The sequence below is a fragment of the Gorilla gorilla genome, chromosome 5 (assembly GCF_029281585.2).
Source record: "Gorilla gorilla gorilla isolate KB3781 chromosome 5, NHGRI_mGorGor1-v2.1_pri, whole genome shotgun sequence".
Lineage (NCBI taxonomy): Eukaryota > Metazoa > Chordata > Mammalia > Primates > Hominidae > Gorilla > Gorilla gorilla.
The window spans coordinates 173,530,945-173,555,159 of record NC_073229.2 but is presented as its reverse complement, the minus strand read 5'-3'; the positions used below and the strand labels follow the sequence as shown (position 1 = coordinate 173,555,159).

The 24,215-nt window shown below is 37.0% G+C and overlaps 1 protein-coding gene across 6 annotated transcripts in view; it reads right to left on the bottom strand.

Annotated features, from left to right (window-relative positions):
* Positions 1-24,215, bottom strand: part of TAB2 (TGF-beta activated kinase 1 (MAP3K7) binding protein 2) — a 93,298-nt gene that overhangs the window by 31,840 nt on the left and 37,243 nt on the right. For all 6 annotated transcript variants that reach the window (XM_055390809.2, XM_055390811.2, XM_055390813.2 and 3 more), the window contains 2 exons: positions 9,124-9,314; positions 201-1,701 (listed from right to left, as the gene is read on the bottom strand). In XM_055390809.2, the coding sequence (XP_055246784.1) occupies positions 201-1,701; positions 9,124-9,225 (1,603 nt within the window). In that variant the 5' untranslated portion in view covers positions 9,226-9,314. The remainder of the gene's footprint in view (positions 1-200; positions 1,702-9,123; positions 9,315-24,215) is intronic.

Below are 24,215 nucleotides of genomic sequence, written 5' to 3'. Positions count from 1 at the left end.
AAACTTCCAGTTTTATAATAATAAAATAAAATTAAAATTAAAATGTATATATATAATACTCTCAAATGTTACAATAACATCATTTTGGGCAATATTTAAACAATGAAATAACAATGCTGACATCCATTTCTGTTGTGAAATCAAATGTACACCAACAAGCCCAGCATGGAAAACCATCCCACCTTTAGTATTCATATTACCTTGTGTGTAGGCAGCATCATCAGATCCCATACTCAGTTTCCGTGTTTCACTTATTCTATCCACATGTGCTAACGTAGGGTCCGTGAGGTGCTGAATATTCTCAGTTTCTACATAATGATCAGGATGATTAAGAAGATTTGTAAGTTCAAAGGTAGGGGACACCACCCCTGGTGAAACTGCAGGGGGCTTATTGGGAGAAACTGTAATTTTGAAAGTGTATTTCGTATTGGGCTGAGTGACTACCACTCGAGGAGAGGTTGCAGAGTTATTGCCTATTGCTCGACTTTTGGGAGGATGGTGATGAATAAAGGCAGGACCCATGCTCACTTGCCCAGACATGTTCCTGGAGGCAGCAGATGCTCCAGAGTTTGTGGATATGAAGAGTGTGGGCTGATTCCGCATGACCTGTTCATCTCCTGTGGCAGCATTCGCTGAAATATAGACCTTAGGTTGACTACGGGACATCAGCTCATCCGTATTTGGCGGGCTGGCAGCTATGTAAACAGTGGGCTGATTTCTGTTTAAGGTCTGGCTATTGACTGAAGAGGAAGTGCTGGAGGTTCGAGGTCCAGAAGAACGCAGTTTTGAAGAATTATTTCTTTGTGGGGGTTCAAGTTTGATTTCAATCTGGTTTTTTCGAGGTCCTGTTGAAATATTCTGAATGTTATATTGGCTATGGGCAGAAGACTGTGAGCTACCAGATGAATGAATGGTTGGTGGTTGTGAAGTAGTAGGTGAACTGATTGGCATGTAGACATGAGAGGTCTGGTGGCCTTGCTGATTTGGCTGTTGAGATGAGGTATGTGACAGAGGATTAGATGCAGGACAAGTAGTCCAGGGACCAGGCTGTGAAGGCTGATAAACTTGCTGAGGGTTCATGGGATTAAACTGAGATACCCAGCCAGAATGCTGTTGTGTCTGTCGAGTTGTACCACCAGGAGTTGTAATGTAAGGCCTAATATAGATAGAATTTCCCTGTGGACTGTTAAGTACAGGTGGAGGTACACCATGTATGTGCAAAGATGTAGGAGTATTACGACCAGTCTGGATATTTGGGGCTAAAGTTACCATAATGGGATTAAATCTGGGAGTTTGTTGAGAAAGGCTAGATGTTCCTTTGCTGCCTAAGTGAAATCCAAGATGTGGTGCTGAATTTGAAGCACCAGAAGAACTGGACATTCCAAAAACATTAAAGCCTTGAGGAACTTGAGCTGGTGCTGTCTGTGGCTCCTGCTGAAATAGTTCACTATTGGACTGGCCACCTTGAAGTTGTCCATCACTAATGCTGTGCGTTAGAGTCCTACTTCCATTCATCCTACTTCCTTCTCTTCCATGGTGGTAAATGTTCTGTGATTGCAAGTCCAAGTTGAGAGAAGTCATGTGATTGCGTAGACCAGAAATTCCAGAATCATCTGAAAAATTCAAGTCTCCTTCACCATAAAGATATCTTGTACTCTCCTGAGAGAGAACAGCACAGCAGGCATCCAGGTTATTATTATTCTATGAAAACAAAATAAATTGATTGATGTTAATCAGAAGCTAATGCTTATATTTGCATCTCTACAAATACATGATTAACAGGTGACTGGCTAATACAATTATAACATATATTTGGATATTTAAATTGAGAAGTATTTTTATGCAAATGATTGAATTAAAAATCCTCACTACTAACGTAATGGAAAAGCTCTCTCTGACTAACAAAATGAATCAAATCATTGTTCCACTTTAGCAGCTACAATGGATAAGAGGAGTAAAATGGATTCAGACAGATGCAGTAAAATTATAACCTAATTAAAAAGGCAATTTTAATGTTGAACAAAATATAATCATTCAACTTAAGTATATAATACTGTATAATCAAACATTTTTTAAAAAGCTAAATGGAAAAATATTCTATCAATGTTTGATATATATAGCACAATGTATCAAGTGCTATACACATTTGTTTAATAAATGTTTAAAAAGTTACATTTGTAGCATTTAAAGTTCTGAAATTCATACCAGTCATCTCAATCCTTCACACGCTTCCTCTTAACTTGTGTAATCTCTCTCTCTCTCTCTCTCTGGAGGCTCAAGGTAGCCTCCAGAAGAACTAGTTCCTATCTCTGCCTTTAGATAACATCATAAAAATCTACTCCAGAGGGGGGGGAAAAAAAAACCAAAAAAAACCCTCAGATTGTTTTTAAAGAATTCTCAAAAGACACTGACTAACCAGTAGTCATAAATCATCCACGAAAATGTTTCTGCCAAACACATACTGTATGCATAGCACTGTGAGCCTGTGGAAGAATCAAAGACATATAAAACCAAACTTTTCCCCTAGAAAGGGAGACAAACCACAGATTTCTGAAAAGGTAACATGAGTACATGCCAAATATTAAGTGGTAATGAAGTTCAACAGAGAATTAATATTGTAGGTTACTGAAGAAAGGACTGGGTTAATGAGGAAGGTATGGCCTGATGGTTTTCATAGAATATGTAGAACTCGAACAACAACAACGACAACAACGATTCTTGGTGAAGAGAATGGCACGAGTAAAGAAGAACATAAAGGTGAGAGTTAAGTAAAAGCATGTTCCAAACAAGATGGCTGGAACACATCTGGCTGGAGCTAAATATTTGTATTGAAAATGCTGTTGAACAAATTGTTGCAAAAGCAGATTGGAATTAAACAACGAAGGAGTTTTGAAAAATAAGTCACGTTAGAGTTTGACTGTATTATAAGCAATGAGGAGAGCTACTGAAAGTGGATGAACAGAGAAGTAAAGACACAAAGGGTATTCAGGGAAGAGAAGTCTATTGATACTTAAGATGAATAAAAAGATGAAAAACCTTTGGCAAGATGACCAGTTAGAAGACACAAAGTAACGAGAGTTTGATAATGGAAATAAATTTTAAAATAATATAAACTGTCAACACAATTTGGCCACAAGAGAGAAACAATTCAGATAAGCCTGGAAGATTAAGAACCTGACAGAAAGGAGAGTTTTAGACTTAAGAAAGATGAATAACCAAGTTAAAATGTCCACAGGCAGTTTGATATGAGATAAAAATCATATTAAGAAAGAAGTGGACTAAAAAGGCATCTTGATGCCTTGTTAAGGAAATGACAGTTCACATTGTTTCAACAGGTAATATAAAAGGATAGTGAGCAAGGTTTGACTTCCCCCTTCCTAAAACCAACAACTTAAACCTCTCATGGTAGAAAAATCCTTTTATCCTACTAATAACTCTGAATTGATACATACTAATTTTTCAAATAAAGTTGAAAAACTGATCACAATCTTTATCAACGATTCCTATTATAATTAGATCTTATCTTTTGCCAAACCTGATTGGCCCTTTTTGCTTTAAGTTAAATTTATTGCCATTCCAAGTAAATTCTTCTTCCTTCTAAGCCAAAGCCCAGAGACTTTATCTTCCTCTCACCTCCTCTGTCATCATTCTCAATTTAAAATTTACATTCCCTATCAAATCCAATTCCACATTTCCTTTGTAAAAGCTTGATACTCATATTTAGCCTTCCTCTTTAATTCTCTTGAGCGCTCAAAAATTCCTTTAATCCTTTGTAATCTCTGTAATTATTCAATATGTTCATATCAAAAAGCAATATTCTAGCTCAGTTATGCCATAATTTATGTGCACTCAAATTATTTACACTCTACAGACATTACTTTCTTAATAGCAAAACATAAAAGAACTTACAGGGGTTTTATAAGGTTACATTAGGACAAAAGGAAATGTACTTTTTATTAAAATTTTTATTTTAGAAAATTTTAAACATATATAAGAGAGGAAATATGATAAACTCCCACATACTTATCACCCATCTTTGTTCGTTTGATGTATATGCCTCAGCTACTCCCCCTATCAAACTAGATGAAGTCTCAGACATTATCTCGTTTTCATTTGTAAATACTTCAATATGTACTGTAAGAGACAGGACTTAAAAACATAACCACAATGCCATGATCATACCTTAAAATAATCAATTCTTAGCATCACCTAATATTCAAATAGCACTAAATTAAAGCATAAAAATGTCTTTGTACAGTTAGTTTAAATCAGGATCTAAATAAGGCCTACATATTTCATTTGGCTGATAAGCCTTTTAGGTTTCTTCTAATAACCAGCCCCTCCCCTCTTTTAAAATTTTTTCTAGCCATTTGTTTGTTGAGAAAACTTGGTATTTGTGTAGTAGAATTTCCCCTATTCTGGACTGCACCCCGTGGTCAATGAATTTCCCCTGCATTTCATTGTAAACTAGTAGTTATATCTAGGGATGTGATGAAGTGTATGTTTGAATTTTTGGTGACCATCATAGACATCCACTGTCAAATCATACAAGGAGACACAGCAATGTTTGCCTGTCTTTTTGTGATTTTAAAACCGACTGGTAGATTCAGATGTTGTCAGCTTGATCCAATTAATGATTTTTAGCAGCTATTGATGATCACTGCTTAGAAACACTATTTCATTAGGGGTGCTAAACAGTAATACTGGAATGTCCCAATTATAAGATTTTGGCCAGGCGCAGTGGCTCACACCTGTAATCCCAGCGTGTTGGGAGGCCAAGGCGGGATGATCGCTGGGCCCAGGAGTTTGACACCAGTCTGGGCAACACAGTGAGACCCTGTCTCTAAAAAAAAAATCTTGTTTTTAATTAGCCAGGTATAGTAGTACACCTGCAGCCCCAGCTACTCAGAAGGCTGAAGTAGCAGGATCACTTGAACCCAGGAGGTTGAGGCTGCAGTGAGCCATGATCATCCCACTGCTGCATTCCAGCCTGGGTGAGAGCGAGACCCAGTCTCCAAAAAACATAAAATGGATTTCATCTTCATTCTTAGCAGTAATTCTTCCTTGAATGCTTGCTCTCTTCAACTATTTGGTTACATTCTGCACAGAAGAGGCAGGATAAAAAAATTCTTTTCACCAGTTTTCAGAATAATAAATTTGGTCCCTAGCAACCTCCAAAGGTGACTATGATTTATTTTTAGTATCATTATAAACTCATGTGTCTTTAATATTTTGATGTGTTTCAATCAGTTTTGGTCATTATGTCCCCTCTTCAAGTTACTGGGAACAGCTTCAAGTTGGCTCCTCGGTATACGACATGAATCCAGTAGTTTTTCAAAGCTTCTCTGCTTTCTGATATGACAAGATGTTCTAGCTTATCATGTACATCTACTCCAGACTTGCAATCAGCCATTTCTCAAAGCAGCCCTGGTTACTTTTAGTGAGAAAGGGTAGAAGACTCTCTTGAAGTGTATCAAAAGGGGTGGGATGTGAGTTTTTAAAAGGTGGAAAATCACTGCTTTTTGGTATACAGCCACAAATCTGCATTCTCCTCAAAGCTATAAAAAGGTCTAAATCATTAATTCCAGTTCCTCTTTCATTTTTCCCCAAACTCCTGCACAGACACAGAAATTACAGATAGTATCAAAGTATATATACCCTATGGCATTCATTCACTCCTTTAACCAACATTTACTGAGCATCCATTAGGCAAGGAGAAAGGAATATGATCGCTGATCGCAAGAATCTCAGTCTAGTGGAGAATAACGTGAACACAAATGAAATGCAGTATGGTAGGTGTTATCATAGAAATACGGATAAGGGCAATGGGTGAAGGTCATCTGAGAAGGTTCCACTAAGTACATGGCACTTAAATATTAAGTGTTGCATATACTGAATGAACAATACTTAACGCAGTACTTTGAAAAGAAATACCAATTTTAAACTTACAGATACAGTCGTCATGTTAAGAGAATTTAAAAACAGTAAAAAATTAAGTTAAAAAACCAAAGTGAAAACTATGCAATATTTTCATATTCTTCTAAGTTTTCAGATTTAATTACCAAATATAAAAATCATCTTTAAAGATATAAATTACACCTGCTGGTTATAAGTTATCTTACAGAATTCACAGCAGAAGGAAAAGATATGAGTAGTTCCAAAAAGAGGGAACTGTGCAACAGATAAACTTAAGAGAACAAGAGGATAGACACTTTTGTTCTCTCCCTGACAAGCAAGATGTTTAAAAAGAACATGTACACAGAATTGGTAGCATGGCATGATCCTTTACTAATTTTAAAAAGTTCTGAACCAGTATACTGCAGGAAGGATCTGTCAAAAGAACAGAAACCCACCCAACTGAGAAAGGAAGAGCAGCCCCAAAAGAGACGCTGTCATTTAGAGGTAGCTTAATTTGCCCGTTTAAAAATATTGCTCTAAATTTGGGAAAACTTGCACCCCAGTTGAAACCACAGAGGAAGGAGCTCTTCCTATTCCTTTCTTGTCAGATTTCTTGTTATATCAGCTAAAAAGTACATTACCTGGATACCCTAAATTATTATCAACTCACTTTTAAAAAGTGTGGTCTGTTTCAGGCAAGCAAAGTATTTCATTTTAATTAACACCAGGTGTTGGGAAGCATGCTAAGTAGAGGTGTTTGCTTTTGTAAAGCCAGATTAACATAGGGAAGGTGATATTACTAGATGCCCAAAGGAAATGGAAAACCATTCACTTTTTATTTTTGGGTTAAAGCTTAATCATTTTATTTTTAAATAGGTAATTTATTAACACAGATTAAAACAATAAAAAAAAGATACCTGTTGAGAAGTCTGAGTCCTAACTCTGTCCCATCAGGCCTGTTCCCTCTGGCCTACCATGGATAACCATCTTTTATTAATTTTGTTTTTAATTCTTCCAGTATTTCTTTATGCAAACAGAGACAAATACATGGATGTGTAAATATTTATTTGTCTTGCTCTGTCTATATACTCTGCTCTGCATCTTGTTTTTCTTAACACATACCGGAGATTATACTGTAAGAGTACATTAGAGTGCTCTATTTTTTTTTGAAAATATTTTAAAGTAATTCTACAAAAGGCTCTATGTTTTACTCCCAGTTAGGGTATTTCAAAATCTCTATACCTGTACTATACGTAGGGAAATGCTCTGGACAGTTCTTTCAATAAGAAGTCTACAGAAATTTATCAAAGAACTTACAGTATCTTTCTGTTAGTTTTTTAATAACCTACTGAACAGCATAGCTTTATTTTACCACAAAATTCTCTTTTACTTGAAAAGTTAGGGAGAAGTTACTTGGGTTCTAGGGGGGAGACTATTTTTCCCCACTATCTCCGCTCCTTTCCCACACTTTCTTTTAACTTCTGACTCCATCTTTATTACATGTTTTTATTCTCTCATTTTTTTTTTCACATTCTATATTAACAAATGTAAACTACTGATTCATTTACCAAATATACCTTATGGGCTTTCTGCTGTTGTTATTCCTTTTAGTACTGGCTGCTAACATTTATTGAATACTCATTATGAATCAGTTACCCTACTGGTTGTTTTATCTACATTGTCAAATTTAACTGTGTAGTTTTTTTTATTCCCACTGTACAGTGGAGGAAATGAAAGTCAGAAAATGAGGGTCAGAGAAGTTAATTAAGTTACTGCTAGTAACTGTCAAAACTTGAACTCAGTTTGGTTTATCACCAAAAGATATGCTCTTAACCATTATACTATTAAGAAAAGGCATTGCTGGTGGGAGAATTCCATGCAGCTCAGGATGACCAGAGCATAGGGTATGAACAGGAAGGACTGGACAAAGATCAGGGTGTAGAAATAGCCAGGATTCCAGATCACAGACCTTGTATACCCTAGTCAAGCTATATGAGCTTCATTCAGAAGGGCACAGGGAACAATCAACAGGTTTTAAGTGTGTGAACAGCTCTGCACTCTGGCAGAAGAGGATAGATTGGAGAGACCAAAACTGGGTTAGGTAAAGGCAGGTAGACCAATTAAAAGGTGATAATGGTGATAAGGGTGTGAACAAAATGTAGTCATTATTATAAATTACAGATTTGATAAAAATTTCATATAATTTCAAACTTTAAAAATCACTTCAAGAGTAAATATGCTTGACTGAGCCCCAGATACTTTTTTTTTTTTTTTTTTTTTTTTTGAGATAGGGTCTCTCTCTGTTTCCCAGGCTGGAGTGTAGTGGCGTGATCCCAGGTCACTGCAACCTCTGCCTCCTGGGTTCAAGCAATTCTCGTGCTTCAGTCTCCTGAGTAGCTGGGACCACAGGTGTGGGCTGCCACACCTGGCTAATTTTGGTATTTTCAGTAGAGACAGGGTTTTGCCATGTTGGCCAGGCTGCTCTTGAACTCCTGGCCTTAAGCAATCCACTTACCTCAACCTCCCAAAGTGCTGGGATTACAGGAGTGAGCCACAGCACATGGCCCCAAATACATTTCTGATACAAAGATTTCCAGTTTAATAAAATAGAAAGGCACAACTATCACTCAATATTTGGAATTGTAAATTTCCAAAATTGTGTATACTAAGAACAATGTACAAATTAGAGGGTGATACTAATTGGAAAACTTACAAATTAAATTTAAAAATATAAAAACAGACTTTTTTCCCCCATTTGGAATTGGGACCTTAGGCATTGTCTAGTCAAAACCTAAAGCACAGAGGGCATATTCTTTATCAGATATGCTTGGGGTGCCCATTTAGGATTATAACCCAAGTTTCCTGACTCCTTAATCATTTTTCTCACTTTCATACTAAGATCTGAAATTAGCTCTCCTGGCAGAACAGGTGGGAGAAAAGTTAAGAAAGCTCATATCTAGTAAGTACAGATATTATCAATGCTTTACATTCAGATCTCATTTAACTCTCACATCTACTCTACAAGTCAAGTATTATCCATACTACAGATGGGTACAGAAAGCTCCATCTTGCTAAAGGCCACATGACTATCAGACACCAAAGCTTATCTCTTTTCATCATAATACACTAACACCAACAAGAAGATAACCTAAAAGAGTTTTTCTTCCAATGTTTAAAAAAATACCAGGTTTGTATTAACAAATTCAGAAATCATTGAACACTGACCTGTAACATGCACCTGGATACAACAACTTCAGGTACTTCAGGGAATTTTTGTCGCAGGTCATGTAAAACCTGAAAATCAATTTGGTGGCTTCCTTGGGCCATTCGTATATTGCCTGATCAGGACTATTTGTACAGTAGGCAATTCTAGGCCTTAGTGGAAATAGTACTCATCTCTTCTGTCCAAGCATTTTCTGTGAAAGAAAGAAAAAAAATTTTAATGAGAACTGATTATAGAAGGAATATTGTCGTGGATTTAAAATTTCAGTACAAAAGAATATGTGCTTTAGCACTTAACATTATAAACTATAAAAATATTTAGACCTAAAATGCTTTCCATATAGTTATACTATCTTTTTAGTATAAACTCTGATGGTAAACTTTTATACTGTCTAACTCTTATGTATTTATATGCTCTATAATGGCTGAGCCAAAAAGCATTCAAGTAAGAAATTACTGTCAAGGTTGTCTTCCCAGATTCTTTAAAAAAGGGAGAAGAAATAGTATCACTGATTTTTTTCTTAATGATTACCCCAAGGTGAGTAATCTAAATTCTTAAAGTTTGGATACTGAAAAAATTTGGTACTACAAATGACTCCGTTTTGTCTAAAACTTAATGATTCAAAACCCAATGCATTCAATATTTTGCTTTATCTTTCAAATATACTTAATCCTTAAATGCACAATCAATTCATTCTCAGGAGCTTAGTAGCATTTTATTCCCTCTGCTTCTATTAAATCAGTATTTTTAAAGTACTAATATTTCCCAAGGGGTTTGATTTAATTGGCTGAGGAGTGAGCAGCCTGGGCATATGGAGTTTTAAAAGATCCCAAGGTGATTCTAACGTGTGGTCGAAGTTGAAAACTACCCACCTTATTTTTATTCCTATTGTTTCTAAGGTAAACCATGTTTAATGTTGAAAAATCTTTTGGGGATATAAATAGGAGATAAGTACATTAACCTAAATAAAATATTAAGACATTTAAAATCATGCTATTTGAAAATATCTTTCATTAGGACAAATTTCATAAGAAGACAATCTCTTTAAAACTAATTTCTTATTTGTGGTATTTCTCTTTTTAACCTCGTTAACATAAGCCTAAAAATACAGGTCTCTATATTCATGAATGTAGAAATTGGGTATCTTTTATTGTATATCTAGCATTTTATAAACAGTCTTCAGCATAAGAGTAGATACTTAAAATAGTTTTGAGTAGATTTATAGAACTCCTCAGTGCTCAATAAAATAAGTGCTCACTTATATAGTAATAAGCCTTTTAGTTTTTTATCATCACTTGATTAAATTGTACTTAATTATTTTATCTATGTGGCTTTAGCTTAGTTACATCTCATGGATAAAATCACTGCCAACATCAAGTTATTTGCATTGTAGATTTTCCCAAAGTATTTCTGTGTACACACACACACACACACACACACACACACACACACACAAATTTTCGCATTCAAAAGTAGTGTTTCTATAAATGGGTTGCAGGACAGAAAGTACTAGAAATTAGTAAAGGACATTTAAAATAATTTAAGTGGCGACAATCATGCTATAGAACTGCTCATTTTAAGGAAGCCTTCCTTGACTCCTCTCTATCAGCTCATTTCTCCCTCTTCCCCCAATTTTGGGCTAAAACTCCTGGAAAGGGTTGTTTATACGTAAGTGTCTTCACTTCCTCCCTCCCTTCTAATCTCTTTTAACCTACCCCACTCAGGCTTTCATAGTTTTTCTCCACTGAAACTACACTTATCAAAGCCACTATACACTTTCAGTTTATGAAACCCAATGGTGAGTTCTCAGTCTTCAACTTACTAGATCTCTCTGCAGCTCAGGACCCATTCAACCACTACTCCCTCATTCTTTAAACAATTTCTTCATGTGGCTTCTGAGGTTTATACTCTTCTGGCTTTCCTTCTACTTACTGGCAGATTCTTCTCAGTTTACTTTGCTGGATCCTTTTCCTTTTCTGGACATCTGAATGTTGGTGGCTGGTAGAGTTCAGATCTATGGTTTCCTTTCAACTATATCTACACTCATCTTCAAGGTAATTTCATTCAAATATATTGCTTTAAATAATATCTATATACTGGTGCTTGGCAAATTATTATCTCCAACTCCAATCTCTTCCTTGAGACTAACATATCCAACTGGCTAACTGACATCGCCTTTTGTGTATCAACTTATTTCAAGCTCAGTATGTCCAAAATCAAACTCTTAATCCTCCCCCATCCAAATCAATCCTTTCCCAGTCTTTTCCATGTCAGTAAATGGTACCACCATTCATCCAGTTGGTCTCTCATCCCACATCTAATCTACCATCAAGACTTCTTGGCTTATATACAAAAAGTATTCTTAATCTAACCAATTTTTCCCACTTGTTACTGCTCTTGTCCAAGCCACCATCATAATTCATCTAGACTACTACTGCAAAGGCCTCAATAGGTCTCCCCACCTTCCTTCTTTTTGCCAACATACCACTTCTTCCCCTGTCCCCAGTATTTTCTTTACTGAGCCAGCGTGATCTTTGTGAAAAGTAAATCAGAGTCATCACTTTCCCTGTTCAAAATGCAACGTAACAAAGCCCCTGGCTATCTACCACCCCTCTAACTTCATCTTCTACCCTCTCCTTGTTCCCTCAATTCAAAATGGCAGTCTGGTGATTTCTCAAAGAAGTCACTCTTGTCTTCCCTTAGGGCTATCGGATTTGCTGCTCCTTTACTACTGGAACAGTTTTCCCTTAGATCCAACTGCATGGTTCCCTTCTCTTATGTCATTAAAAATGTTGATCAAATGTCACTTCTTCAGAGACAGTTTCCCTGACCAATCCCTCTATCTAAATAATGCCATAACTCTTCCCCATCTCCCACCACTGCACCCTCATACTGCTTTTATTTCATAACATGTGTCAATACCTGAGATATATTTTATTATCTCTCCATCCCCAAAACATTAGCCCCACGGGATCAAGAACTCTGAAGTTCACTGTTCTATCTCCAGGATCTGGATCATTCCTGGCTCACAGAAGATGCAACACATTTGTTGAATAAAATGAATATTTTATTATAAGGTTTCTTTATAGTTTCCTTCTATAAGGCTTCCAAAACATATTTCAAATGATCTAGATTTGAAAAAAAAATAATTTATACACAATTTGAGGGAGAGGCAAATAGTCTGATTGAGACATTTTTATTATTTAAAGGAGGATGAACCATGAAAACAAATTTCAACGTATTTCATTATTAAAACATACACTGAAATCTCTCACCATACTTGCCTGCTTTTCTAATAAAGACTATCACCTACACAAATGATAACATTCTTCAATTGTACAATTTTATTTTATGGGTTCTACTTCCTGTGATGGCTGAGTAACGCCTACCAGACCAAATCCTTCATGAATAACAACTATAAACAGTAGAAATGCATAAAAAACTACCTGAAGGAGGAAGAAACAAATTGGTGGAGGGAAGAAAAAGGGGTCAGCACTTGGAAGAAGGAAACAGCAAGGGTAACTTTCCATTTTTTAATGACTTTTACTCAGAGAGCAGGTCCCAGTTAGTTTGGGTAGCTAAAACTCAAGATAAAAAACCTGCAGTCTTACTTGCTTGATGAACCAAAGGACAGACAATGGCATGATCACAACAGCTGAAAGCTTAGTGAGTAAATCACAGGAAGGAGAGAACCACAGAGAGGAAGCCCTAAATTCTGTGTATAAACTCTGTATTTATCTTTGATCTCCAAACTATACATATGTGCAACAGATTCCATTCAAGCAGCAAGGCTAAGGTTAAAATAACTGAACTGCGATTTCAGAGCTTATACTTTAAGTGTAGTCAAGTTATCTGGCTTGAAACAGATAACAAACCAAACATCAATACTCACTGGAGGAATACAGAATCCAGAGTCTCTACATGGCATTCATAATGTTCTAAATAAAATCCAAAATTGTTACACATAAACAGAAAAAAACTGACCCATACTCAAGAGAAAAGGCAACCAATGGACACAAAGCCCAAGATGAGCCAGCTGCTAGAATTAGCACATAAGTATTTTAAAGCAGCTATTTTAACTATGCTGAAGGATTTAAATGCAAATATGCTTGGAACTCTCAGCAAAGAAATGGAAATTATACATATATAAAGCAAATAAAAATTTAAGAACTAAAAAATAAAATACCCGAAAAAAATTCACTGGGTAGACTTAACCGTGGATGGGAAATGACAGAGTCAGTGAACTTGAAGACAAAGCAATAGAAATTATCCAATCTGAAGGATGAATAGAAAAGTGACTGTGGGCGAGGGGGAGGAGAGAAACAGAACCTTAGGGACCTGTGGCAAGGTATCATAACATACTTGTAATTGGAGATTCAGAAGGAAAGGGGAGAAAGAATGAGGTAGAAAAAAATATTTGAAGAAATTATGGCTAAAAATTTTGTTAGTAAAATATATAAATTTACAGATTTAAAATATCAGCAAATCCCGAATAGAAAAAAACAAAGACTACACATAGGCACAAGATAGTCAAACTCCTGAAAACCAAAAAGAAAATCTTGAAAACAGCCAAAGAAACAGAATGACAATAATTTAAATGATGACTTCTCATCAGAAACAATGGAGGCATCAGAAGACAGTGAAATGACATAATATAAGTGCTGAAAGAGGAAAAAACCAAACTGTCAATCAACCCACATACTACATCCAGCAAAAGTAAACTTTAAGAGTGAAAGCAATATAACTATTTGAAAATGTAGCCTTTGTGGAGCAGTAAGTCATTTGTAAGGACAACCCAAACACATTACTGAAACAATTCGTATTTACTTAATTTCAAAACAAAAACCAAGAAATATCTTATAAACTTACTCTGTAAAATTATTTCTCATAATAAACAGAGACACATTTCCTAGGTTAAGATGCAAAATAAACCCTCTCCGGAGAAAAAGAATAAAGAAATCATACTTTATGAAATGTTTGCAGCAATAGGTATAAAGTTCTGGCATCTAAACTTCCATCAGCTAAAATGATCTACGAGGGTTAATTCCTTCTAAATAGTAGCAGAGTATATACAGCACTACAAAACATAAGTAGACATATTGGAACGGTTTATAAAATGTGCCATATTCTTTCCTTTCTTAAAGATTATGTAAACAATTTTTGATTTCTTAGTAACTATTACAGTGAAGAGTACTAGGCACTGGTTAATGGCTCACTCAGACTGCAAGTTATGCTTCATATTCAGTGCAGTTTATCATAGTGGATGTTTCTAGGACTATAAGAGTATACAAAAGCTAACTGTTTAACACGAGACCACGTCTCCAGATTAAAAAACAAACAGAAACAAAGAATGCAACTGGATATATAGGTCTTATGAAAATCTGGGGATTTATGAGGCAACTAGATAAGAGTATTTAAAACTGGGACTATCATCATCTATTTATCTACCAACCATACATTGAATGAGTGCCTAGTATGCAGGAGATACCATGCTGGAGATAGTACAAGTATCAGAGTCAATGTCCTTGCCCTGCAGATCACAGAAATTGCTAGGTTAAAGGCACATAAATACACGTTTATAATTTAGATAACTATTTTAACTTGCTCATTATTTTATCTTCTGTCTACCTCTTCTGCACTCGGTCTGCTGCCTGCCATCTTGCTTGTGGCTATCACAGCCACTGTTTTTCTCTTTCACATCATTCCAAAGCAGAGCATGGGAGCATGGTACATTAGAAAAAACTGTAGAGAGCAAAGATCAAGCAAAATAGGTAGGGACCAAATCAAGAAGTGCCTTATAGGCCATTAACATTTGGGGATTTTATCTTAAGAACAATGGGAAGCCACTGAAGGATTTAAAGCTCAGAGGTAGGACAGGTGACATGATCAAGAAATCATGTGTGTATAAAAAACGGCTATTGTATGGAAAAAGGGTAAAAGAATATATGAGAAGACCAGTCAGAAAACCACTGCTGTAGTTCAGCCAGGAAATGGTAATAGCCTGTACTGTGGATAGCAATGGAGACTAGGTAGAGAGAAGTGGAAGACCTTAAGGGATATTTAGGAAGTAAAAATGTATAGAAATTTGGTGATGGATTAGAAATTGGGGCAAAAGCGAAGGAGGTGTCAAAGTTGATTTCTGATTTGCTCAACTGGATAGTGGTCTCATCTCTGAATTAGGAAACAATGGGAAAAATCAAAGAGTACAAACAAAGAGAAGGATTACAGGTTTGTTTCTGAACCTGTGGAATCTAGGGTACCTGTAAAACATCCAAATAGAGATATCATACAGGGAGTTGTGATATATGGGTCTAGCGCTCAAAGGACAGATCTGACCTGCAGAGAAAAATGTGAGGGGCATCTGTGGTACTGGCGTTAATTAAAACCTGAGTGTGAATGAGAAAATCCTACCACATAATTTAAATATATCATTAGTTATATTATGGATAAAACATTATATAGTAATTATTAATTTTTTCACAATGGTCAACATTCTATCCTCAAAAAAACTGAAGAGCATGTTTAAAGATGGATTTTCAAACATCTTAATGAATTTTTTGTTCAGAAAATATTTTACTGTGGCATTATCCTGTAATGAAACTTTAAAAATGTTTAAGAAAGAAAACATGTAAACAGTTTAAAAAGCCAGCAAGTGCTATGAAGCTCATTAGGGAAACCTTCCCTGCCTCATGCCTCTACACCTTTGATTCCTACTCTGTAGAGGTAACCATGGTCAAGACTGAGCTGTTTCTCCACATTCCTACCTATTGTTGGAGGTGAGGCTTGGTGGTGAATGAATCATGGGGGCGAATTTCTCGTAAATGGTTTAGTGCCATTTATGAGAAAATAAAGATTTAGCTTTAGAACTCAGTGCCTACCCCATATATATATATATACACACCATACTTCTCCACTGATATACTCCTCTGCCCAGTTACTTATTTTACAATTTTTATTTAATCAATATTCAATGTTTATATTACATTTCCCCCCTATAAATACTGTTAGCTTAGATACTCAGTCAATAATGAGGGATGGACTAAATCTCCAAGGTCCCTTCCTGTAGTGGTATTTACGGAAGAAAAGTATAATTTTAATTTAAAAAACTGTAGAATATTAATCATTTGTGACCAAAGCTGGTATTCAACCAAGTCTGATAAAATAACAAAGCTCTTGCAATTCTAACACTAGGGGAAATGGGAGGGAGGGGACAAGGGAGAAACATTACTATTGTACTTAAGTTATAGATTTAGATTAGATGAATTATTTTCTAGAAAACAAGCTGCCTTGATATTAAAAACAAAACAACACCTCAAAACAATGACTATAAAAATATGGCAAAGTCTGTCAAAAGATTGAAGTTAACTGCTCTTGACTAGTTTCCCCTCCCCAGTACACCAAGCCAGATGGGATAGTTTTCTAAAACTTTCCAAAAAAAGGTAATTTTTGTGTAATTTAAATTGTTCCAAAGTCCAGACAAATTTCAGTTTTCAATTTACTTTAAAAGGTTATAATATAGTTAGAGTATTATCTCCTCTAAATCTCATTCTGAACTGTGATCCCCAGTGTTGGAGGTGGGGCCTGATGGTGAATGAATCATGGAGACGGATTTCTCATAAGTGGTTTAGTGCCATCCCCTTAGCGCTGTCCTCACGATAGTGAGTTCTTGTGAGATATGGCTGTTCAAAAGTGTGTGGCACCTCCTGTCTCTTGCACCTGCTCTATGTGATATCCAGGTTCCCCCTTTGCCTTCTGCCATAGCTGTAAGCTTCCTGAGGTCCCGCCAGAAGTGAAGCAGATGCCTAGCACCATACTTCCTGTACAGCCTGCAGAACCGTGAGCCGATTAAACCTCTTTTCTTTCTGAATTACCTAATCTTGGGTATGTCTTTACAGCAATGCAAGAATGGTCTAACATAGAAAACTGATACTGGGAATGGGGCACTACTATAAAGATACCTGAAAATGTGGAAGCAACTTGGGAACTGGGTAACAGGCAGAGGTTAGAAGAGTTTGCAGGACTCAGGAAGACAGGAAGATGAGGGAATATCTGAAAATTCTTAGAGACTGGTTGGTTAAATGGTTATAATCAAAATCTTGATAGTGATATGGACAGGGAAGGCCAAGGTGATAAAAACTAAGATGGAAATGAAGAACTTATAGGAACCAGAGCAAAGTCAGCCTTGTTATGCCTTAGCAAAGAGCTTGGCTGTATTGTGTTCATGCCCTAGGGATCTGTGGAAGTTTCAACTTAAGAGTGATGATTTAGGGCATCTGACAGAAGAAATTTCTGATGTGGACTGGATGTTTCTAACAACCTATACTCAGATGTTGGAGCAAAGAAATGACTTAATGTTGGAAGTTATATTTAAAGGGGAAGTAGAACTATAAAAGTTTGGAAAACATGCAGTCTGGCCATGTGGCAGAGAAAGAAAAGGCTTTTTCGGGAGAGGAATTCAAGCAGGCTGTGGACTAACCACTTGCCAGAGATTGGCCCAACTAAAAAGGAGCCAAGTGCGAACAGCCAAGACAATGGGAAAAAGGCCTCGAAGACATTTCAGAGATCTTTGCAGCAGCCCCTCCCATCACAGGCTCAGAAACCAGGAGGAAATAATGGTTCACGTGGCCAGGCTCAGGACACTGCTTCCTGAATCCAGGCCGCTCCACTATGGCTCAAACGGCCCCAAGAACAACTCGGGCTGCTGCTGCTTTGGAGAATGTATGCCACCTTAAACCTTGGCAGTGTCTATGGTGTTAAGCCTACAGGTGTGCACAGTGCAAGAGTGAAGGAGGCTTGGCAGCCTCCACCTAGATTTTAGAGGATGTATGAGAAAGTCTGGGTGGCCAGGCAGAAGCCTGCTGCAGGGGCAGAACCCTCACAAAAAAACCTCTACTAGGGCTGTAGGGAGGGAAAACGTGGAGTTGGAGGCCCCACAGAGTCTCCATGGGGGCACTGCCTAGTGGGGCTGGGGAAAGGGACCCCCGTCCTCCAGACCCTAGAATGTTAGGTCCACCAGCAGCTTACACCTTGTGCTAGAAAAAGCTGCAGACACTCAACTCCAACCCATGAGAACACCTGCCGTGGCTGAACCCTGCAGACACAGGCAGGGCTGCTCAAAGGCCTGGATGCGGGACATGGAGTCAAAGGAGATTATTTTGGAGCTTTAAGATTTAATGACTGCCCTACTGGGTTTTAATCCTGTATGAAGCCTGTAGCCCCTTTCTTTTGGCCAATTTCTCCCTTTTGGAATGGGAATGTTTACCCCATGCCTGTACCCCCATTGTATCTTGAAAGTGAATAACTTGTTTTGATTTTACAGACTCATAGGTAAAGGGGACTTGGCTTATCTCGGATGATACTTTGGACTTTTGAGCGACGCTGAAATGAGCTGAAACTTTTGGAGGACTATCAGGAAGGAATGATTATATTTTGAAATGTGAGAAGAACATGAGATTTTGAGAGGCAGGGGCGGAATAATATAGTTTGGATGCTGTCTTCTCTAAATCTCATGTTGAATTATGATCCCCAGTGTTGGAGATGGGACCTGGTGGGAGGCGACTGGACCACGAGGGTGGATTTCTTATGAATGGTTTAGTGCCACCTGCCTTGGCACTGTTCTCATGATTGAGTTGTCATGAGATCTGGCTGTTTAAAACTTCCTCCTCCCTTGCTTCTGCTCTTGCCATGTGACACACTGGCTTCCCCTGTGCCTTCAGCCATGATTGTAAGCTTCCTGAAGCCTCACCAAAAGGCGAGCAGATGCTTGGCAACATACTTCCTGTACAGCCTGCAGAACTAGGAGCCAATTAAACCCTTATTCTTTCTAAATTACCCAGTCTTGGGTATTTCTTTATAGCAATGCAAGAACAAACTAACACAGGCTAACATAAAAAAAAATTCAGAAAAGCTATCATTTTCTGATGTAAAAATCTAACATGCAAATAAAGCAAACAAAATACCTATATACCAAGAGCGTTTACTTTAAAAAAACTGGCACAAAAATTTTGAATAAAAGATTAGGAAACAGAGTATACAAACTATAGAGCTGGATTTATTACTGGTATCTCACTTTAAACTAAACTTATTAATGTACTTCCATTACATTAATAGTTAATGGAGACTACTTATACTATTATCTCAATAGATACCAAAAGCACATTTAGGAAAATTTAAGTCTTACTTTTCGGAGAAAAAAACTTGGCTTCAGTTCCAGAATGATAGTGTACTGAGCTAGTTCAGAACCTCTTCTGTTATGAAAAACCAGAAATAATGAAAAAATGATTGACTTTGTTTTTTAACAGCAGAGCTTGCAAGAAAAAAATTCCCTGGTGCCAGAAACAAAGACAGAATTAAAAGCCACTATAATAAGTTAAAATACTGTGGTGATATGTGGGGGAGAAGAGTTTGGAAGGAGAGAGATACAGTTATCAGAACTAGACATACTGGAGCTGGGGTTTTAATACTATGTGGAAAGAACACACATTATAGGACCACACCAGAAAGACATTTTATTTAAATGAAATAGTTGCATAAAGCCTAGATTCTGGAAGGTCCTTCCTTACTAGAAAAAAGCAGCTAAACCTCTATCCATTGCCACATAGAAGCCACAAGAACTGAAATTCACTAGAGCCATGAGTGGGAAGGAAACATCTCCCTTACAAAATTAAAGACACGAGCCTGCACCATGCACAGGTGTGGAATCCAAATTTACACTACAGGTGTAGAAAAGAAACTTAAAATAGAAATTAACAAAAAAATTGGTCTGAGGCTGGTGATACCATAGGATTCCTGGCAGAAACAAAAGTAAAACTGCTATGGAATCCTGTTTCTTTAACCCAGGAAGCAAAGGATTTCTACAGGTAAAAAATGAAAAACAAATAACATCATGCTGAAAATGAGCTCATGTTAAATAAAATTCAAAAGCACAAAGAAATAATCCACCATGAGTAAAGATCAGGAACATTAATTAGATGATTAATATCTAAGAATGTAAGAGAACAGAACCTGAAAGAAGCCATAAAATAAAAATATTTAAAATGACTGTGGAGATAAAAGGAAATCATAAGAATAAGATATAAAGTGAAAAGGCAAAATTTAAAAAAGAATCAATTAAGACTTCTAGAAAATATATCACCATAAAATGTAACAATCAATGAATAGGTTAAACAGCAGAAGGTACTTGAGACCACAGAGAAAGGTGAACTGGAAGACAGATAAGAGAATAGCAACCAGAAAGCAGCAGAGCTTATAAAGCAATGGAATATATGGAAGAGAAAATGAGAAACAGAATGAAAATACGTACTGCATCTAATAGAGGACTTGTAGAAAGATGTGAAAGAATAAGTGAAAGGCAAAATTCAAAGAGATAATGGTTGAGACACTGACAATGTTTCTTTATAATATACTGAAAACACACACACACACACACACACACACACACACACACACACAGAGAGTTCTGAAGAGAAAAATAAAAAGAAATCTGCACCTAGATGTATTGTAGTGAAACTGCAGAGTACCAAAGACAAAGATTTTATCTTTAAAACAATCAGAGAGAAAAGAGCCATAATCTACAAAGGAATAACTAGATTGATGAACTTCTAATTAGTTGCAGTAGATGCCGGAAGACAGAATAATACAAGTTGAGCATCCCTAATCTGAAGATATGAAATACTCCAAAACTGGAAACTTTTTGAGTTCAACAGGATGCGAACATGAGTGGAAAATTTCACATAAGTACTTAAGACAAACTTGCTTCATGTGCAGAATAATGTAAAATACTGTATAAAATTACCTTCAGGCTATGCGTATTAAGGTGGATATGAAATATAAATCAATATCGTGTTTAGACGTGGGTCCCATCCTGAAGATATTATATATATACACAAATATCCCCAAATCTGAAAAAATCCAAAATCCGAAACACTTTTGGTCCCAAGCATTTCTAATAAGGGATACTCAACTTATATACACACATTTCTGAGAGAACGTAACTCAGATCTAATGTAATTTGCAGACCCTATGACTCAGCAATTTCACTTCTAGGAACTTACTTGAGAAAACAGACAATCATGTAAAGATATACATGAAAAGGCCGGGCATGGTGGCTCACGCCTGTAATCCTAGCACTTTGGGAGGCCAAGGCAGGTGGATCACTTGAGGTCAGGAGTTCGAAACCAGCCTGGCCAACGTGGTGAAACCTCGTCTCTACTAAAAATACAAAAAATCAGCCGGGCGTAGGGGTGGATGCCTGTAATCCTAGCTAGTTGGGAGGCTGAGACAGGAGAATCGCTTGAACCCGGGAGATGGAGGTTGCAGTGAGCCAAGATCGCACCATTGCACTCCAGCCTGGGTGACAGAGCGAGACTCTGTCTCAAAAAAAAAAGAAAAAAAAAAGATACATATGAAAAGATGTTTATTACAGTATAATTTATAACATGACAAATTCAGAAACAAGTTAAATGTTGTAAAGTATTAAGTTCATCTAAATGTACTGACATGGACAGATGTTCATTAACACCGTTCAAGGGGACAGAAGCATATGACTAAATTAAACAATGTATAATGTAATCCATTTACATATTGATAAAGAGTCTTTACTATTACTTTATGTCCATCAAGGCTAAAATGTGTGTGTGTGTGTTTTTTTTTTTTTTCCTTGAGACGGAGTCTCCCTCTATTGCCCAGGCTGGAGTGTAGTGGCACAATCTTGGCTCACTGCAACCTCCGCCTCCCGGGTTCAAGTGATTCTCCTGCCTCAGCCTCCTGAGCAGTTGGGACTACAGGTGCGTACCACCACGCCCGATTAGTTTTTGTATTTTTAGTAGAGATGGGGTTTCACCATATTGGCCAGGCTGCTCTCGAACTCCTGACCTCGTGATCTGCCTGCCTCAGCCTCCCAAAGTGCTGGGATTACAGGCGTGAGCCACTGCACCCGGCTAAAATGTTTTACGCTGAAAACACACTACTTTTAAAAAGTAAAAATAAATTAAAAGTAAATAATAAAGACGTGGTTATTTCAGTTTTCAGCCACTAGACTGTTACAAATGTCATAATGCTGGTGAATGAAATAATTGAATAGTCAAGGTATCTGTAAAAAATACGATATGCTCTTTTGAAATGACAGGTGCATTTTTATAAATTACTGTAAAAAAATTCTATGGATAGGTGAAAGTCTGTTTGTAGCAAATTAATCATATAAGAGATTTTAATGCTGGAATTCATTTCAAACCAAACAAAAACAAAATCCTAAATTCCACACTACAAGAGTGAATACTCAACATCTGATGTCAAGATATACAGATGAAGGCTGGAAAGATTTTTATGCTTTAGATCCATCCTCACCTGCTATGGTGTGAATGGTCAGGTCCCCTCAAAATTCGTATGTGACATCCTATCCCCCAAGATGACAGTATTGGGAGGTGATCAGGTTTGAGCGTGGAACCTACATGAATGGGATTAGTGGCCTTATAAAAGAGGCCCGAGGGAGCTGAGCTGCCCCTTCCACCATGCAAGGACATAGCTAAAAGGTGCCATGTACGAACCACAGAGTGGGAACTCACCAGACATTCAGTCTGCTGGTGCCTTGATCTTGGACTTTGTAGCCTCCAGAACTACAAGAAATAAATTTCTGTTGTTTATAAGCTACCTAGTTTATGGTATTTTGTTACAGCAGCCTGAATAAACTAAGATTATCATCTTATTTCTGTAACCTTGTTTAATGGTTGCACATTTTGACAATCCACATCTACGTGTATAAAATGAAGTTGAGTCTCACTTTCAGTTAACCCCCAATTTTAGTCACAGAACCACTGTGAAATCTTGCCTTTAATAAGGCCATACTAAGTTTTCTACAAATACCTGTTGAATGGCAGTCTCCTACATTTCTATGTGCTAAAGTAGAACTACCATTACCTTTAGTTAGAAGGAAATAAGCATTTGGAATTCTCTAGGACATTAGGAAATATGATTAAATTAGGAGGTATCAGAACAGATTCAATAATTCAAATTTTAAGAAATCTATTTGAAAGCCCAATATATCACTTTGTCATTTATCACTTCTCAAAGAGCCTTTCAATAGCATTCGTTAAGTGTTACATGGAAAAATAAGTTTTTTTTTTTTTTTGTGGCAATACATTTGAAAAATGCTGTTACTTAAAGTTAAGGAGGTTTCTTTATTTCTGGACTTTAATATGCACTGTTAATCTTTGGGTAGCGGCAGCAGATGCAATATTTCTCAAATTTAGTTGGGCATGATCCTATTTATCCATAAGCATCTTGAGGTAGGAAGCACACAGGTAAACAGTGTCACGTAAGTAAGGTAATCAAAAGACAGCAGTACCTTTCTCTCTTAGGAATTTATGCTAAGGAAGTAATTCAATGTAAGTTTAACATAGTTTTTTTTTTTTTTGAGATGGAGTTTCGCTCTTGTCACCCAGGATGGAGTGCAATGGTGTGATCTCGACTCACTGCAACCTCCACTTCCTGGGTTCAAGCGATTCTCCTGTCTGAGCCTCCTGTGAAGCTGGGATTACATGTCCCTGCCACCACGCCCGGCTAATTTTTGCATTTTTAGTAGAGATGGGGGTTTCTCCACGTTGGCCAGGCTGGTCTCGAACTCCTGATCTCAGGTGACCCACCCACCTTGGCCTCCCAAAGTGCTGGGATTACAGGTGTTAGCCACCACACCTGCCCTAAGTTTAAAATAGTTTTCTAACAGTAAAAACCAAAAAAGAACCAAACAGCTTAACTTTTGGAAAGCAGCTTTTCAAACTGTAATTTATTAATACTTGACTATTATGCAGACATTAAAACTTATTAAAACCTCAGAAAATGCAAGGAAGTAGTCATGTAATATTTGGCAAAAACAGAAAGACATTATCATGTAAATAATTTTCACTGGGGAAAATTTTAAATTGGAGACCAAACAAAAAAGTATGGGGCGGCGCATCATGGGAGCTTTAATTTATTAAAAAATAATGATCTTTAATTAACATCCAAATGTCTGTTAACACATCACTTGGTGAGGGGAATCCTCACCTCAGAGTGCAGTCTCTATAGATGTCAATTTGGCAATCTGTATCAAAATTAAAAC